The sequence below is a fragment of the Coptis chinensis genome, chromosome 4, assembly GCF_015680905.1.
Source record: "Coptis chinensis isolate HL-2020 chromosome 4, ASM1568090v1, whole genome shotgun sequence".
Taxonomy (NCBI): domain Eukaryota; kingdom Viridiplantae; phylum Streptophyta; class Magnoliopsida; order Ranunculales; family Ranunculaceae; genus Coptis; species Coptis chinensis.
The window spans coordinates 847322-866645 of NC_141459.1; the positions used below are offsets into that span (position 1 = coordinate 847322).

The 19324-nt window shown below is 34.8% G+C and overlaps 1 protein-coding gene across 2 annotated transcripts; it reads left to right on the plus strand.

Moving 5' to 3' along the window:
• Positions 1-7827: 7827 nt before the first annotated feature.
• Positions 7828-14243, plus strand: LOC147501000 (protein neprosin-like). Of its 2 annotated transcripts, none has more exons than XM_086603753.1 (7): positions 7828-7971; positions 8501-8590; positions 8695-8877; positions 8981-9136; positions 11815-11868; positions 11965-12090; positions 13776-14243. In XM_086603753.1, the coding sequence occupies exons 1-7, from the start codon at positions 7873-7875 to the stop codon at positions 13971-13973; spliced, it is 906 nt and encodes a 301-aa protein (XP_086459879.1). In that variant the 5' UTR covers positions 7828-7872; the 3' UTR covers positions 13974-14243. The 2 variants fall into 2 exon arrangements, with proteins under 2 accessions (XP_086459879.1, XP_086459880.1); XM_086603754.1 differs by having other exon boundaries at positions 7844-7971; positions 8695-8869.
• Positions 14244-19324: the final 5081 nt, after the last annotated feature.

The following is a 19324-nucleotide window of genomic DNA, read 5'->3' on the forward strand; positions in this document are numbered from 1 at the left end:
ATCGTTTGGTCTAAAGGCCAAACGACATGGCTGGGTCGTTTTGTATTAAAGCCAAACGACTTCACCGTGTAGTTTCGGTCATTATTGACAACATACGAACGTTATTTCAAATCATTCGATTGCGGTCCGAATCAACTAGTCGATCACTCGATTGCCATCCGAATCAACTTAGTCGATCATTCGATTTCAAAATCACTCGATTGACGTCCGAATCAACTTAGTCGATCGCTCTATTTCCAAATCACTCGATTGCCGTCCGAATCAACTTAATCGATCACTTGATTTCCAAATCAAATCAAATAAAAGCCCTAACATTATTTCCAAATAACAATAAAATAAAATAAAATTACATTTGTTCCAAATTACATCAAAATATCAAATTACATCAATATATCACTTAGTCGATCGCTCGATTTCAAAATTTGCCGTCCGAATCAACTTAGTCGATTACTCGATTTCCAAATCAAATCAAATAAAAGCCCTAACATTGATAACATAAAAATCAAATCAAATTACACTTGTTCCAAATTACATCAAAATACAAATTACATCAAAATATCATATCGACAACATACAAACAACTTAGTCGATAACATGTACTGTTGGGTCTTCAACGAGCTCATTTTCCCATATTAAATTGGGAATGTTCAATGCCATAAATTGCAATTGCCTTCTTTCATCAAGGCCAAATTCCAACTTTCAAAGAATATCATATCGAGGCTCTAAGCCATTGGCTGCGATTCATCGGAGGAACCGGGACAATCTTCAACAAGTTCAACATTGACAAAATGATTTCCACCAACATGTCGCTACCCAACACTTGGGTCACTCTCTCGGATTTGCTTGGGTTCTCGGCATGAGAAGGAAGCACCGACGAGCTCCTAAATGCATAAGGACAACATTAAATCTTGAAGCAAATAAGTATCCAAAGAAAAGGCATGCTCATCCACTTATTTAAGGGTGCGTAACCTTCTTCATGTAGGATTTCCTTCATCGAATAAAAACCTCACTTTGATTGTACAAAGTACAATAAAGGGGAGGTTGTCGATAAGCTCTTCGCACAACTCCCTTCTCATCCGTGGCCATTCTTCTTGACTTCTTCCTAATGCAATGCGTAAAGCTCTATAACCGCGGTTGCCATCGCCAACAGGTCATGGACTCTAACAATGTATTTATGCATTTCTTCGGGAATATCCAACCCGTAATCCTTAGGACCCCTCGTCTTTCCAAAGTCTAAGCCATCTCTCACATTTAGTGGTGTGGACCGTTTTGGAGAAGGCTTATTTCGTGGTGTGGTTGTTTTGGTGTTTTGGGAGAAGGTTTATTTCTTGGTGTGGTTGTTTTGGTGTTTTGGAGAAGGCTTATTTATTGGTGTGGTGTGGATGTTTTGGGTTGGTAGTTTTGGAGAAGACTTCTTTCTTGGTGTAGTGTGGGTGTTTTGGGTGGGCGTAGTGTTTGGTTGTGACGAGACCCACTCTTCATGGTCACGTTGAGAATGTTCAAAATGAGATGGATCTCGCTTTGAAGAGTTATCATCTCCAGCTTTGAAGCTTTACTGCTGCAGGCTACCTTCGGCCGACCTTTGGTTTTGCTTCCTCACAAGGCGGTACTAGCCATGTACTTTCTGGTACGGCAATCTCCATAAGCTTCCTAATCATAACCCTCTGCTCTTCTTCAGAAACCATTGCAAACCTATTCATGAACAAGTCCATCGAAGGTGCAACATCGGGACCAACACCCACTGACACATTGGGAGAAGCAGACAATGTTTTCCAAAAGGGGTCGATAGCAGACAAAGGGATGGACCGCTCTTGCTCTTCAAACTCAATTAATTCATGAGCACATGGCAGTCCATGACTCGTGCGCAAATAGCACCAACACCTTATCTCTCCATCTTTAACACGCTTTACGCGGGTATCTATTTCTTCAAATAACAAGTCTAAACACTTGCGTGAGACAAGGCCTCTGAGTTCACGAAACAAAGGAATCGGTGGTGTGGTCTTTGAGTTACAATCATACTTCTCGAAGGTAGCTCTAATCTCGGACATCCGGATCTCTAGAATCGGGTGGATTAAGCTAAACATATACTCAAAAAATCATGGCGGTTTGCATTTCCTAGTACACGCTTCACACCGAGCATGAGACCGCTTCAACTCTATTGGTCGTTGTACTCCCCAAAGTGAATGTGTTGGTCATCCAACAACATATGAATCGATCCCCAATGAGGAAACCAAGTCTCGCCAAATAACAAACAAAATTGAGTACTTTCAACCACAGTAATATTTTTCCAAAGCATCCCATCTGTTGAAAATAACCTCTCGTCTTCGATTTGACTACTGATGTTCCACGAAAAACTGGCCTTCTACAAGTTACGTAGTTGGAAAAATATCGTAACATTTTGAAAGGACGCACGTAGCGATATGCCATCTACATAGATGCTTGTGTGCGTTAGGAAAAACTCTGTCAGCGGCACTCATTAGGGCTAAGTCCCTGTCAGACACGATCACAGATGGGCTTATGTCACCAAGCAAACCACTAAAATGATGCAGGGCCCACTCATAGTCGACTGTTGTCTCAGACTGAAGCAGCACCTGACACACGGTGAAAGATTTCCACGTTGAAGTCACCCCTACAAACTGTACGAAAGGCCACCGATACCTGTTAGTTTTGTAGGTAGCGTCTAACATGAAAACTGTTGGAAAAGTCCGAGCCAACTTAACACCTTCTGGATGGGCCCATAACAATCCCGTTATCTCCTCGGTATTCTCATCCTGTCTCAACTCCTCAAAATAATGTTCTTTTGCTAACAACTCCGCAATCTCTAATTGTGTGAGACCGTTCATATCCATTTCCTCACCTACGCCTTGCGGTGTAGACTTGGGATATACTAGAGATGTTATCATGATACCTATTCTTGATGGAATCCAATATTTGTTTAGGTTTTATTCCACACTTACTCATCTCGACAAATACTTTCGAACTCGGAACGGTTAGGCGAGTAGCAAATGCATGTCCTTCAAGGGTCTTACGCCCGATGGATGGTTGTGAACACCATTAAGAACGACAATTTTCAACTATCGGCGGTGCTGCGTTGGAAAATACCTTTTAACTTAAATGGACATCCCGATTTCTTGGTTCCCGACCTTCTCTTATTAGCCTTCTCTTAGCTTCCTTCTTGTGTGACCGATACACACCGAAAGCACTCGCAAACCAAATTCAATCTTGCTACTCGGTTTCCTTTGGCACACTCAGACTTTTCAATGACTACAACAACATTAACTTGTCTTCCTCTCTAGCGGTTGCCCAATCGATTGCCTCGCTCACGTGTATGAAAGACCTACACACATAAAAACAACAACTATTATTAATACACTAATAAAATTATATTTAGAAAATTAAAAAAAAAAAAAAAAAATGCCTACTCAATCATACCTCTTACGTAGTAAAAAATTTCTGTTGTATCACTTAAAAATCGGTTGACAATCCACATCATTCGAAGTTTGCGAAGATCGGTTCCCGGATAGCGGCAAAGAATTCTACATATAGAAGAATAAAACAAGAGTCTCAAACAATGCATTTAGTTTCAAACGACCCACCATAGTAGTTTCATCAAGAGTCCAAACGACCCGGCCATGTAGTTCTATAGTGTAATGAAACGACACGGCCATGTAGTTCTAGTAGTGTAATGAAACGACCCCCACCATGTCGTTCCGTAGTGTTCTCAAACTACACCACCATGTCGGATTCAGTAGTGTTCTCAAACCACAGCCCATGTCGTTTGATAGTGTTACCAAACGACCCGGCCATGTCGTTTGGGCTCGGGTTTTGCATTCATTCATTTTGCATCCATTCATTCATTCATTCAATCAATCAAGTGTTTTGTACTCATTTTAATCAAGTGTTACCTCATTATTTAGGTTTGCATTTTGTCGTCCGACGATTTCTTGGAATTTCATTTGCTTTCGACTTGTCGATCTTCAAATTCTTCACCTTGACCTTCAACATTTTGTTCCACTTCTTCACTTTCAACATATCTTCTATTTTCTCCTTCTCTAATTTGTTGTTCTTCTCTAATTTGTTGTTGTACATCAAACATTACCTCAAATACTTCTTCTTCATCTTCATGTTCCATTTAGAGAAACTTGAGTGTGTAGAAACTTGAGTGTGTAGAAACTTGAGTATTCTATGTAAACCCTAAACTCTAAACCGAGTGAATGAGTATTCTATATATATTTGAAATTTTGATATATTTCAAATAATTGAGTGAAATATATTTGTAAACCCCCCAAACTAGTTTATTATTTACAATTGAATAAAAAAATGGAAAATAACAAGTTTAGATATAAAACAGTTATTATTTTAGATTTGGATAATTTAGTGAAATATGTTTGAAATTAAATTTTTTTTTTTTGTCTGGTGCGAAATTTGTAAACCCTAAACCCTAAACCCAAACCCCAAACCCCCAAACTAGATTATGATTCAAAATTTGAAAAAGAAAATAAAAAATAATAAGTTTATAAATAAAACAAATTATTATTTTGAATAATTAAGTAAAATTTGTTAGCACAAAATTTGTAAACAACTCTAAACCCTAAACCCTAAATCTCAACCTAGTTTATGATTCACAATTTTAAAAATAAAATAAAAAATAACAAGTTTAGATATAAAACAAATTATTATTTCAAATAATTAAGTGAAATATGTTGGTACGAAATTTCTAAACCTTGAACTCAACTCTAAACCTCAAACTAGTTTATGATTCACAATTGAAAAAATAATAATAATAACAAGTTTAGATATAAAACAAATTATTATTTTAGATTTTATAGCATGTTTGATTACATGTTTTAACTTGGTTATAAAGATACTATGTCATAACAGATAAAGAGTGTAGAGTGCATGTAGTTTTATTGATGTAATTGTGTTGTTTCTAACCCAATTTTTAAATCGGTTTCAATTTTTCTAATTCAATTGAAATCGTTTGAGTGCATTTGGAATCGTTTGAGTCGCGTGTCCATCGTCGTTTGAGTGTACACTCAAACACATGACCAAGTCGTTTGAGTGTAAACTCAAATTACATGTCCAAGTCGTTTGAGTGTACACTCGCATCTATTATGACCATGTCGTTTGAGTGTTACTTTGAGTTTGAGTGTATACTCAAACTAGATGGCCAAGTCGTTTGAGTTTATACTCAAACGATATGGAACAAGTCGTTTGAGTGTTACTCACACTAACACTGAAACTACTGCGGCCATGTAGTTTGAGTGTACACTCAAACTACGCGACCATGTAGTTTGAGTGTACACTCAAACTACGTGGGTATGTAGTTTGAGTATACACTCAAACGACATGACCGTGTAGTTTGAGTGTACACTCAAACGACATGGCGGCCGGCGTAGTTTGAAGTGTTAGTGTGAGAGTAACAATCGAAACTACGCGACCATGTCGTTTTGAGTATACACTCAAACGCGACTTGGTCATGTAGTTTGAGTGCACACTCAAACGACATGGCGCGTGGTTTGAGTGTACACTCAAACGACATGGCCGCGTAGTTTGAGTGTACACTCAAACGACATGGCCGCGTAGTTTGAGTGTTAGTGTGAGAGTAACACTTCAAACTTCCATGTCGTTGAGTTGATATACACTCAAACGACTTGGTCATGTAGTTTGAGTGCACACTCAAACGACATGGCAGCGTAGTTTGAGTGTACACTCAAACGACATGGCGGCGTAGTTTGAGTGTACACTCAAACTACATGGCAGCCAGAGTTTCGATGTTAGTGTGAGTAACACTCAAACGACTTGTCCATATCGTTTGAGTATACACTCAAACGACTTGGCATCTAGTTTGAGTGTAACTCAAACTCAAAGTAACACTCAAACGACATGGTCATGTCGTGCGAGTGTACACTCAAACGACTTGGCGAAGTCGTTTCGCTTTTTCACCTGAACGACATGGTCATGTCGTTTTGGTTTACTCAAACGACACCGACCATGTCGTTTGAGTAAAAAACAGAAACGACTTCGCCAAGTCGTTTGAGTGTACCTTTCACAACATGGTCATGTCGTTTGTAAAATGTAAACGACCCCTAGGGTTCGTTTTGGCAATACCGGTTGAATTGGTTCTTTGGGCTTGGGCTTTATGGCAAATTTGTAATATGGCAAATTTGTAAAATTTCTTTTTTTTTGAGGGGTTGCCCAATCCAATTTGATGAGTGCCATGTGTCTATTGACGAAGGGGATGGTTATATGAACTCCACTAAAACGAACTCCAAATGAACTCTACCGCTTAACTCAATGAACTAGAAACTGATTTTTGGTGGAGATGTTTTCCACACAATAGAGATCATCTTCACAAAAAATCAGCTTATTTGAAGATGTACAACCTCATCAAAAATCATTTAGAAAGTTATGAAATTATCCAACGGTCTAGATTTTTTTAATTTCGATACAATTTTTGACAAGGTTTGAGATATTCAATTGAGTTGATTTTTGGTGGGGGTGTTCTCCATCATGAGATGTACACATCCACAAAAAATTAGTCCTCAATTCATTTTTATGAGTGGAGTAACTTTGGAGTCGCTATAAGGTGGAGTTCATATAACCATCCCCATTGATGAATTGGTTAAGAGCATTCTCAATGCAGTCGAGTATTATTCACTTCCACGTAGGCAGTATTTCTTCTCTTTTTCACCGTTTTGGTGAAAAACGAGGTGAGGCTGCCCAATGCAAAGGTGAATATTAATCTCGGACGAGATGTTAGATTCCGTCTCGACGTAAAAATCGAAAAAACGCTTCGGACGGTATGAAACATTCCGTCTGAAATTTTTTTTAAAAAAACTGAAAAAAAAAGTCCGAAAAAAAAACCCATTTTTTAAAAAAAACACACACACAGACGGAATCCAACATCCCATCCGAAGTTTACAACTCAACCACTATCTCGGTTGAAGGTTTCATCTTCGTTTTGATTTGGAAAAATAGTCACCACCATATTCATCTTTGCATTGGGCAAAGGTTTTGAACAAAAAAAAAGGTAAATAAAGTCAGAAACCCACCATATCCACCAATATTAGGAATGCTATATGCTCTGTTTGGTTCGATGTATTTACATGCAATTGCACCTAATTCCATGTAACCACCCACAAAACGAATTGAGAATATACATCTGACTTGAGAAAGAAACGAATTTGTGGGGAAAGCCGTTATTGTTAACTAAATGTTAATATAGAATATTTTATAATTATATTTTTATCCTCAAAAAATTAGATATTTACTCATCCATAAACTAATAAACTAATGTATTGGTTGGAGTTTAACTTTTTAATGGGGACAAAATAGTCTTGATAAAAAAGTAACCAAGAGATTTTGAGATATAGAAAAAAAATAGTTTTTCACTTTTACGGACTGTAGATGAGAGTCGCGATTATTAAAATAGTAGAAATTTACTAAACAAATCGTAAAAACACGACGGACTCAAACATAATATAAGTATGGGAATTAAATTTATTTATCTTCTAATATTTGTTTCTTTATAAGAAAAAAGATTCTCTAATACTAATTTAGAGATTACAAAATACTGGAATTAATTTTATTTATCTTCTAATATTTGTTTCTTTATATGAAAAAAAATTCTCTAATACTAATTTAGAGATTACAGAGAATATTCTCCTTTCCATTTTTTGGCTGCCAAATATTCATATATGACACTTAATTACTTTACTACAGCTTGCTTTAGAGATTTTATTTTTCCAATATATATATAATCCAAAGTTTTCATACACATTGTCATCCAATAATGTGAAACAGGACAAAATGTCATCCAATATTGTCACTACTGCAATCCTTATTCTGACATGTTTTCTACTTTTTGGTATGTTTGGATTAGTACATAACGATAAGCTGAGAGAAGAAGACTTGGAGTTGAATAAAGAACTTGAAATCCTAAACAAACCTGCTATCAAAACCTTTGAGGTAGAGTTTCTTATATTATTCTTTTTCTAGTAAGATCTATTGTTTAATTACAAGTATATATGCATTCTTCATTTTTATCAAAATTCAACAAATTAATAATAATAATAAAACTATATATGTATTCTTTAATACATATATAGATCATTGAATTTGATCGTGCGTGCAATTTAGAAGGTATAAGTTGCATGAGGACCATGTATTCTATGCAAGATGAGGATTGGTATACATTTTAGAATGATACTGAGTTACTGACTGGCTCATTTTCATAAGGTAACAACGAAAATAAAATGCACTCCAAAATATTCAAACTTAGGTATCAAATTTTAAAGGTTTGAAACTGAAATGAATCATTATTCAATTATTTGTGCTTAGATCTGAATCACGTAACCACTATATTTTATGCTGTGTGACACCATGTTTATTTCTACTACTAGTTCTTCTTCATAAATGAATTGTTGTTTTTCATCCGATAATATAAACGATTCATTGTTGTGGTCTGATGAGTGGTATGAAATGTTTCTCATTGCAGACTGAATATGGAGATGTGTTTGATTGTGTGGACATATACAAGCAACCTTCCCTCGATCATCCGTTACTTAGGGACCATAATAAAGTCCAGGTTATACATTATTATAACTAGAAAATTTCCAAGTGCGTATTAAAAAAGCCAATTCTTTGTTTACGTGAGCATTCTTTTAAGAAAGTTTATTGTTTATTTTGCAGATCAACCCTTTTTCAACATATTCACAAACCAAACAGGTTTCAAGTTCCGTCTTCAAAATCAACTGCCCTATTGGAACAGTCCCAATTCGAAGGACAACAAAAGAAGACCTCATTAAAGCAAATGATTTTTTCGACCAATACAATGCAAAATCTCGTCCTATGCAAGAAGGAGAAGGTTATTATGTAAGCCACATCTTTGATACTTTAGGCAGGAGCTAAGGCCACAATAAATCACATTTTCTAACTTTTATCAAGATTATGAGCCTATATATTTTTCTATTATCAGTTTGCAGGAATTCAAACAAAACATGATGGGACTATCTATAGAGGAGCTTCAGCTTTTCTCACTGTACACAACCCAAGACTACTGGATGATAGGCAGTGGAGTGCGGCAGTAATCTCGGTGCACAATGGACCAGACTATATTAAAGTTGGTTGGATGGTAAGTCCTATCCTATCTAGTGCTGTCAATGGGCCGGGACTGATAAGACAATAACTTTACATTTAGTCGGATAAGATTATTAGGCCGGGTTTGGACATATATTTGTCTGGTCCGATAATGGCCCAGTCCAAAATCTATGGTAGTTTTGTTTGTTTTATATATAATATTAGTAATATATTTACTAATAGTGTAAATAGAAAATTGGAAGCCAAGTTGGTCAGTGTTGTGCTTGCCACACAGGTTCATCTCTTGCCACTTACAAATTTGATTGATTTAAAAAAAAAAAAAAAACAGTTTCTATGTATTGCTAACACTGGCCCGAATCCGAACTTGTCCAATGGAACTTAGATCAGACTTGGACTCGAAAATTCATATATCTTTTGGGTCGGGCCTGGACCTAGGTGTGTCTTGTTTAAGTCCGGTCTGTTGACAGCCCTAATCCTATCTACCCGTATCTCTATCTACTAGTGTGAATCGGTTGAAAAAGAATTACATATAAAAAAAACACTTAATATGAACAAATAAATTCACAAATCACAAGCGTAGTCCAAAATATTAATGTCGTCCTACACTCCAACTTATCACGAATGATGACCAATTTTTGGGAAAAAAAAACAAATTAAGTTCATATTTAGGGTATATGCTGGAAAAATGGTTTTCGTAAAATCTCTAATATGTAATTAATATATCAATCAATATATTAATATTAAAGCTCCCACAAGGGGCATTTTTAGTTATCTTAAAATTCAACGTCATCAACTCCCATTAAAACGGAAATCATTATCCTATTATAATGGGAATTCTCCCTTTATTGAAAAAGAAAAATCTAGCACTTCTAATTAAAAATGGAATCATTCTCTTATTACAAGCGGGAATCACACTTCTAAATTAAAATGAGATCCCTCATTCAATTAAAAAACATTTTTAAAAACTTAATTAGAACAATTTGTTGAGAAATTAAAACGGGTTTTAAAGACTTGATTAAAATAATTTGGTAGGAAATTTAGCGACGAAAATAGAAATCACTATTTGTTAGAAAATTTATAATATATAATTATGATTATTGAGGAAGTTTTTAAAAGAGTCGGTGCGTATACACGGTCTACTTTATCTATATCTTAATATTAAAGCTCCCACAAGGGGTATTTTTCGAGCTCTATTAAAATTACACGTCATCAACTTAATAGTTAATTTAAAATGGGAAACTCTTTTCCTTTTAGAATCCAACTTCAAACGAGAATCTCCTTTCCTTTTAAAACCAAAACTCAAATAGTAGCATAAAAAATCTTTATTTCCAAATTAAAATGGTATCCCTCCCCCAATTAAAAAACACGGGTTTTTAAAACTTAATTAAAATAATTTATTAAGAAATTAAAACAGATTTTTAAGACTTGATTAAAACAATTTGTTAGGAAATTAAAATAGGTTAGCGATGAAAACATAAATCATGATTTGTTATGATTGTTAAGCAAATTTTTAAAAGAGCCGGTGCGTATGCATGAGTCTACTTTCTAGTAGTTAATATTAAAGCTCCTATAAAGGGTATTTTTTAGCTCTCATAAAATTCTACGTCATCAACTCCTATTAAAACGGGAATCTCTCTTATTGAAAAGAAAATTTTAGCACTTCTATTTAAAACGGGAATCCTTATCTTATTATAATGAAAATCCTCCTTTATTGAAAAAGAAAAATCTAACACTTCTAATTAAAACATGAATCCTTCTCCTATTAAAAACGAAAATCACACTCCTAAATTAAAACAAGATCCCTCCCCCAATTAAAAAAATGGTTTTTGAAACTTAATTAAAATAATTTGTTGATAAATTAAAACATGTTTTTAAGACTTGATTAAACAATTTATTGGGAAATTAAAACGAGTTAGCGACGAAAACAGAAATCACGATTGTTAGAAAATTTATATATCTATTGTTATGATTATTGAGCAAGTTTTTAAAAGAGCTGGTGCGTATACACGGGTCTACTTTCTAGTTAATATTAAAGCTCTCACAAGGGGTATTTTTCTAGCTCTCTTAAAATTTCACGTTATCAACTCCAATTAAAATGGAAATTCCTCTACTATTGAAAAGAGAAATTCTAGCACTTATAATTAAAACAGAATCCTTCTATTATTATAATGGAAATCCCCTTTTTAAAAAAGAAAAATCTAGTACTTTTAATTAAAACAGGAATCCTTCTCCTATTAAAAATGAAAATCACACTTCTAAATTAAAACAAGATCCCTCCCCCAATTAAAAAATGGGTTTTTAAAACTTAATTAAAATAATTTGTTGATTAATTAAAATGGGGTTTTAAGACTTGATTAAAACAATTTATTAGGAAATTAAAATGGGTTAGCGATGAAAACAGGAATCACAATTTGTTAGAAAATTTTATATGTATAGTTAGGATTGTTGAGCAAGTTTTTAAAAGAGTCAGTGCGTATGTATGGGTCTACTTTCTAGTATTGTATTATGACATATATTTTCTAATACTTTCAACTTTATCACAAGAAAAAATATATCAATGATTGCAGGCCAGAAGATTTAATTTGGCGTATTACTTTCTCACGGTCCACATATGGTTTATGTTATCTCACAATCCACATATGGTTTATCGACAATTAAAAAATAACTCAATTTATTAGAAAGTATTACAAGTTTATTTTCATACTTCAACAGGTAAACCCAGGGTTATATGGGGACAAGTCCACACGACTGTTTTCGTTGTGGTCGGTATGTTATATTTTGTTGAATGTCCTCCTTCAATGTATATATCTTTGCTACTTCACTTCCATGATTGATCTTTGTATTTTTTTTCCACATTAACAGGCAGATGGTACCAGAGGGTGCTATAACACTCGTTGCACTGGTTTTACGCAAACAGGTAGCACACCACTGGACCAAGTCTTCCAGACTTCTAAAAGAGATGTTAATACAACTATTACACTAAGTCAGGTAAAATATTTTTTTAATATGTATTTTTATCAAGATACGATGGAGCTGTTTGGCATGGGAAATTTCTAGAAGTATTTAAGTTATATATGGAAAATTGGAAAGGCTATTTAAGTTATATACTACTGTCTAAAAGAAGACTAATTGTCATTAAGGTTTTTTAATTTATATGATGATGTCTGCCAATTTTTAAAGGAACATGCATCGAATAATTTTGTCATTACGGGCGTCTCAAGAGAATATTAATATTGATGTTATTTTATTCTTTATCTAAAGTTCTAAATTAATTTACCGAAGCATTTTGGGCTTGAAGGAGTTAACTCAATAAAGCCCATGCGAACACATCAAAGCTCCAACCTCACCTTGAATACTCTTGACCTTTTTAAAGTTCTACATTTTCAAATTTTAGGTCAATCATTATCTTTGTTTTAGAGTGAATCTTATTCAATCAAAATTCAATCCAAAATTTTAACACATTTGAAGACTGAAGTATTACTAATCCAAAGTTCCACCCATAACCTTCTTTCTTTCTTTTTTTCTTGTCATCACTTTTAAATAGCTAAGTTGCGAACTAGTGAGTCATTGAGATAGTTTAATATTAATGTGTTACATATAGGGGATGATTATATGAACTCCACTTTATAGTGACTCCAAACTTTTTCACTCTTTAAAATGGTCTCACAAGATATATTGAGGGTTCATTTTATTTATTTATTTATTATTATTATTATTATTTTTTTTATCCCATGATGGGATGTAAAACCTAAATAAATAAAAATATATATATATATATTTTAATTTATTTTTGTCCTATACATCCCATGACCCTCTAAAAAATTAGTACAATTGAATATGTATAACCTTGCCAAAAGTTATATCAAAATTTGAAAAATTTGGGCTGATAGATAATTTCATAACATTCTAAGCGATTTTTGACGAATGAATCTCACTTGAATAAAAAATAAGAAATCATGTGTTTTTTTAGGTGTAAATCACACATTAACCTACTAATTCGAATTATAGAACAATCTTAGTCCTAGCGGAAGAAACCGAATATAAATAATGATAACCCTTGTTTGTTGTTACAAACCTCGTCTCTTGAGTAAGATTGTTAATAGAATCAACCCTTAAAATCCACACTTTAAACCCACCCCTAAGTAAATAGAGAAAGTAGAGAGTAAAATCTTTGATAAAGTTTTTTGTTCTTTTTCTTAGTATGTTTATAATACCTAAGGTATTTAAAAAAAGCTATAAAATAGCTAACTCGCACCACTCTTACGCAATATGAGATTTAAGATAGATTCTATTTTGTCTAGTAGGATAACCCATAGTGCATAATATCCTACGATCAAGGGAGTAGTTTATATTGGAGATGGATCATTGATCCATATGGGCCGACTTAAGTGATCTGACCCACTTATACTAGGCAACAAAGGAAGAGTGTTGGGTTCCACACTATATACATAAATGTCCTCACATAATTTAGTACAAAAAAAATTATTGTTTTTGCGATTATTTCTTTCTAGGACTCACCAATTTGTTTTACAAATGAAGGTAGAAAGAGAATAGACGACTAATGATATTTTGGATACCTACAAAGCAATCTATTATTTTTTTTTTCCCTTTGTTTTTGTGTTTTGTATTTTGTTTTTGTTATTGTTTATGTTTTAATCTTCTTGGAGTTGTAGCTTAAAGAAACTGGAGATTGGTGGCTACAATTTGGTCCCGATCAAACAGACGTTGGCTATTGGAAGAAAAGTTTATTCAACCATTTATCGAATGGTGCTGAACACATGGAATTGGGCGGACAAGTGTTCCCATCCACGAGTGACTACTTTCCTCAGATGGGGACGGGTTTCTACGATGGTACACGTGGTTGGTATTAACCTGGAACAGCTTACATGTTCTTTGTTCAATTTATAAACAACTCCTACATCGCTAATTCTCCAGACAATGCCAAGGTAGAAATACATACAGATCGTTGCTATTTGGCTGGCCAGAATTACTTCCGTCAGAATTCTTGGCTGAATTATACCTTTTTGTATGGTGGTTTTGGTGGGCCAAAATCCTAATGTCCATAATGGGTTTCTGGATCTTTGTATTAATCCTCGAGATTTTTATATAATTGCACCAGTAGATAAGCTCCTTTGCACAATAACTTCCTTCTGCTACGAAGACCTAGGAATGCATGGCCTTCAGGCATTCTCAAATAAAAAGCTTTAGGAGCTTAGCTGCCCCTACCAATATTCAAAATCTAATACGAACTTTGCCTTCTTTGTACAAATTTGCTTATAATACTACAAAATTAATGGCTATCCCACTTGATACAACGGATGTATGTTGATTCTCAATCAGATCGTCCTAGCGACTATAATGAATGCATCCATGAACTTTCGTATTTTTTATCTTGGAACTGCATCACGATGCAATTAAATGCTGATCGATTTGTTTGAAATAATGTTGCTTTGAGAGACCAGAGATTGGTGGCTACAAGTCGGTCTAGATCAGTTGACATAGGGTATTGGCCAAAAAGTTTTTATTCAGACATATATCCAATGGCGTAGAAGTGCAGAACACATGAAATTAGGCAGATAAGTATTCCCATCAACGAATGGAAAGCTTCCCCAGATGGGACGGGTGCCTACGTTGGTAGTGGCAGTTGGGATTATATTCAAACAACTTACACGTTCTTTATTCTTGTTAAATTGCCAATTTCTCCATAAGCTCGAACTCATGTGAATGGTCAATTTTATTAATATATTATAGGTTTATATATGTCAACACTCCTCCTCAGCGGGACACACTGGAAATACACAGGCAGAAAGACTGGACATCTTTACCTGGTAGGAGTTGAACCCGAAATCCTCTTTGAAACTAGTGACTCTGATACCATGTTAAATTGCCAATTTCTCCATAAGCTCGAACTTATGTGAAGGGAAATATATTAAAGGTTTGTATATGTTAACAATTCTATTTATAAACAACTCCTACATCGCTAATTCTCCAGACAAGGCCAAAGTAGAAATACATCCAGCTTGTAGCTATTTCGCTGGCGAGAATTACTTCCGTCAAGATCTGTGGCTGAATTAGACTTTTTTATATGGTGGTGCTGGTGGGCCAAGAGTATATATATATATATATATCGGTTTGGCTATACTGCCACTCTAATACTGCCACTCTTATCTCACACTTCTCCTCAACTGTCCGATCTCACCTCAAGATCTGATGATCTAATTCACTAAAAAAATATGATATTTCAAAATTTTGGGTTATTTCAAATCCAAAAAACGAAATAAACCAAAAAAACAAAATTGGAGAACTCTCTCTCTCTCTCGACTTCTTCTTCTCCACTCCCAACCAAGCTTCTGAATTAAGGTAGCAACCACTTTTAATTCGTTTGATTTTCGTTTAATTAGTTTGGGTTTTGTTTAATGTCGTATCCTTACTAGGCCTTCTTGATATATCAAGTCAATTTGATTTAAATAGATATTCTTTTTTCTTATCTTCATAGGTTTAATGTTTTTTTATTTTAGGAATTTTACTTTGTTGGTGTGTTGGATGGGATAGCTTCTTATTAGTTTGAAAGCTTTTTGTACTACAGTTTGCAAATGCCAAAAAGTTTCTTTTTGAATCCGGCATGTACCTTTCTTTTAGTGTGTCTTTACACTAACACAGTAACACGACTGCTATGTTCTTGGCTTGGGCAGCAATGGACAAATTTAAGTAGCACTATAGCAGCCCATTTTCGAAATATATTTAATGTCTTGAATATATTACATATTCTTATTTGACAATTATGTTTCCACTTTCTGCTATCTATTAATTGTTCATCTTAAATATTTGACAATTCGGTAAACTCTGTCAGAGTTTTAACTAGCATATTCGGTGAACTCTGTCAGAGACAGCCTTGTTACAGTTTTATCAAGTGTTGTTAAGTAGAACTGTGTCGAGGATTGTGTTCTATTGCATCATTATGTCCATTGGATAGTATCTAATGAATCTTTATTACTAACTTTATATCACTGGAGTGAACAATTTTTCTTCTTGGACAATTGTTTCTTTTGCTCAAGTGGTGTCGTTTTCTTTTCCAGTGTCCTGAAATTATCACCGAACCATGTGTAATTTGAAACTTTAATACTAAATTACTATCTCAGTATATGACATGATCGAAAGTCCATTTCCAACTTTACATGACATGTTACTGATCATTGTCTCATTTTGGTATTGTGAAGAGAAAATATGTTAGTTGCTGCTATATAACATATATTGAGATTCATTTTTTTTGTTTTTGTTTCGGTGTCATTGCGATGGTGGAGCTTGCGCTTAATTTTATTTGAATAGAATTGGAAGGATATTATGCTTGATACTTCCATGTGTGTATGTTGAATGTCTGGTCTCTGTTATTGTTTGTTTCACTATAGTTCCAATACTGGCAATATGATCCTTAACCACCTTTCAGAATCCTTAGTAGGTATCAGTTGGCCGAGTTTGACGTAATGCATCTTACTGTCAGGATGAGTTGATGCGGCTTGTATTCTAAGTAGAAAAATGTATTTTATGTCTTAGTAGGTATCAGTTGGACTGAATTGACGATTATTGATATATTTTGTATTTGAGTTTTGTTTGATATGCTGATCTAAATGCTAATCCAGTGCTTATGCCTTTTATTTACAGACTAGAGGACGTGCCCATGAAGATGACGCAATTGAGAAAATGTTGCACGACCTTTATTTGATAAAGAAATTTGAATGATGGCCCTTTATTTCCTCCATCAATACACTATAATACTTGATGTTGAATTTCATTCTCTTTTCGCCAAACCTCTTTTTTATCAACTGTATTTGTATCTCAAGAAGCAAATCTTTATAAGCATTCTGTGTTTGTACGGTTGTACTTTGAAGCGCCGAGCATGTGTTTGTTTTTTCATAACTGTTGGATACTACGGGTTTTGTGTACTGAGAGAACAGAGTGACTGTAGATATATTAAACATAGCGGTATGTATACAGCCTTTGTGTACCGAGAGAAGAGAGCGAGAGCAAGGATTTATCTCATTATGAGCTTTCATTTATCACACTGAAGAAGTATCTTCAAGGAGTGTATCAACTAACTCTGCAAATACCAAAAACTGCCGGCCCAAAACTGCCAGATAGATTATTACAAATCAACTCTACAAAATTCTGACAGATCATCAAAATTTCTAACAGAACTGCTGAACTGCTGCAGGCCTTCTGCCAAGAGCTTTAACAAATGATTTGAGCACGCCCAACAAAAGTTGTAATCAAACTCCATCTTCAACAAAATGAGCGAGCTGCAAGGTCTAAAATATAGTCCGTCCTTTATCAAAGCCAACGTTGTCTACAATTAGTAAGCCTGCTCTCTCCTGTCTCAGACCACATTATTGAAAGTCTACAATTAAGCATTTTCTTTGCGGCCAGCCATTGAATCAAACCAATTACTAAACTGGATTTAACTGAGTGCATAAACCAAATACACATACTAAATTCACATACACATGCCAAATTCTCTGACAGAGTTCAAATACACATACCAAATCCTTCCAAGATTTATACATACTAAATTCAAACTACTAACCAAATACACCTAAATTTCCTGAATATGCTAGTTCAAAACTTTGACAGAGTTCACCGAATATACTAGTTCAAAACTCTGATGTAGGCATATAAGAGAACCTGGGTACAGGAGAGGTAGTGAGCTCAGAGAAGTTGCAAAAGTTGGGATGGAAATACAGATATCTAGAAGCAACTCTTATGGACTCTGTCAAAAGCTACCAAGCCCACATCTCCTGGCCAAGTATTAGCTGATTTTCCAAGTTTTTGACTTTTTATTTTGGTCTTAAACTGAATTATAATAGATACATTTGGAATGATTAACACTATTGGCAGAGTAATATATCAAATAATTTGTGGTATGTCCACCATCAGTGCACGAGTTAATTGCTTATAAAAATGATATGGAATGGTTACTAACTTGTTGTGATCCTCTCCCTTGAGCTCAGAGAGCTGATAATAACATGAAGTAAATCCTATGTAAGCTCTCAGCAACAATACTAGATTACTGGTTGAGCTCAGAGAGAAAATATCAGCAATGCTTCGACGTTCGGGGTTTATAATCATGCAACATGCAAGCTTGCAACATGCAAGTTATCATTTGGTAATGATCGACTCGGCTCGCGCCTTCTTGTCAAAAAGTCCTGTCAAGTATATACAATATGGTTTAAAACTAAGCAATCTGAAGCTCGTAGAGACCATTTCGACCTATAAATACGATGTGCGTGTCTATATTCTCACTTCAATATCATATTCCATTTGGCCATTTGCTTATTAGGGAAAATGCATAATAATTTGTCCAAGAAACCGTTACGAACTAATTTGTTGAAAAAGAGAGATCCATTGAGCCTGTAGCATACTTGCATCCCCCTTACCCAGCCCAGTATATGGCATGCTCAAGTATTAAACAACAAGAGTTTGAACTCGGGTGAGTTTGGTTTCATAACTCATGTTTCACACATCCAAATTCCAAATTCCAATCATTCAATGTAAACTGTGAACTTGTGAAAGCAGAAAGGAAAAAGGAAATTGGAGTGTCCCATGTTAGAATGGGTCTAAAGATGTGCTGTTCACAAACAAATCTCTAGTGGTCCTGGATGTGCAGAAAATTGACCTTTGTGATGATAGGAAGAGATTCGGTGGCGCACTCTGAGTGTGACCTTTTTGAATCCTCTGCCTAAGTTAATTAACGATGGGTAGACTGGACACTGGAGTATATATTTTGGGTACATGTTCCAAACTTCTAAGTCCAAAGTTCAACAATCAAAATGCCAGATGCCAAAAAATCAGTTTTTACACAAATCTCACGGCATTTTGCTCTTCTGCTGTACATTGAAAAGTTTGCCTAGTAGATATTTATCAGACAACATTGTAAGTTTCCATGAAACAGGTATATTTGGGAGCTGCATTAATGTCCACTCCTACTATCCATAACTCAAGTTGTCTTTTTGGGTGATGAGTAGACTAGTAGAGGCGTTTGTTTTAGAAGAGAGACGAGTGAAGCAAATAACCGGGCTATTTTTAGCTGCATGTGCCTTGTATACTGAGAGTAGTCATGCGCTCCCTTTCTGCTCATAACAACTGACTGAAACAGAGTTCTCTAGTTAAAAAAAGTGTGAAAGTGAGAGAAAAGCAAATACAAACAAATTATACTCAACTGCTTCATTCA

Excerpts from the sequence above, each read along its gene's own strand:
- LOC147501000 (XM_086603753.1), top strand. The coding sequence starts at position 7,873 with ATGTTTGGATTAGTACATAACGATAAGCTGAGAGAAGAAGACTTGGAG. Across the intron at positions 7,972-8,500 it reads CTGCTATCAAAACCTTTGAG|ACTGAATATGGAGATGTGTT; the intron begins GTAGAGTTTCTT and ends TTCTCATTGCAG. Across the intron at positions 11,869-11,964 it reads GACTGTTTTCGTTGTGGTCG|GCAGATGGTACCAGAGGGTG; the intron begins GTATGTTATATT and ends CCACATTAACAG.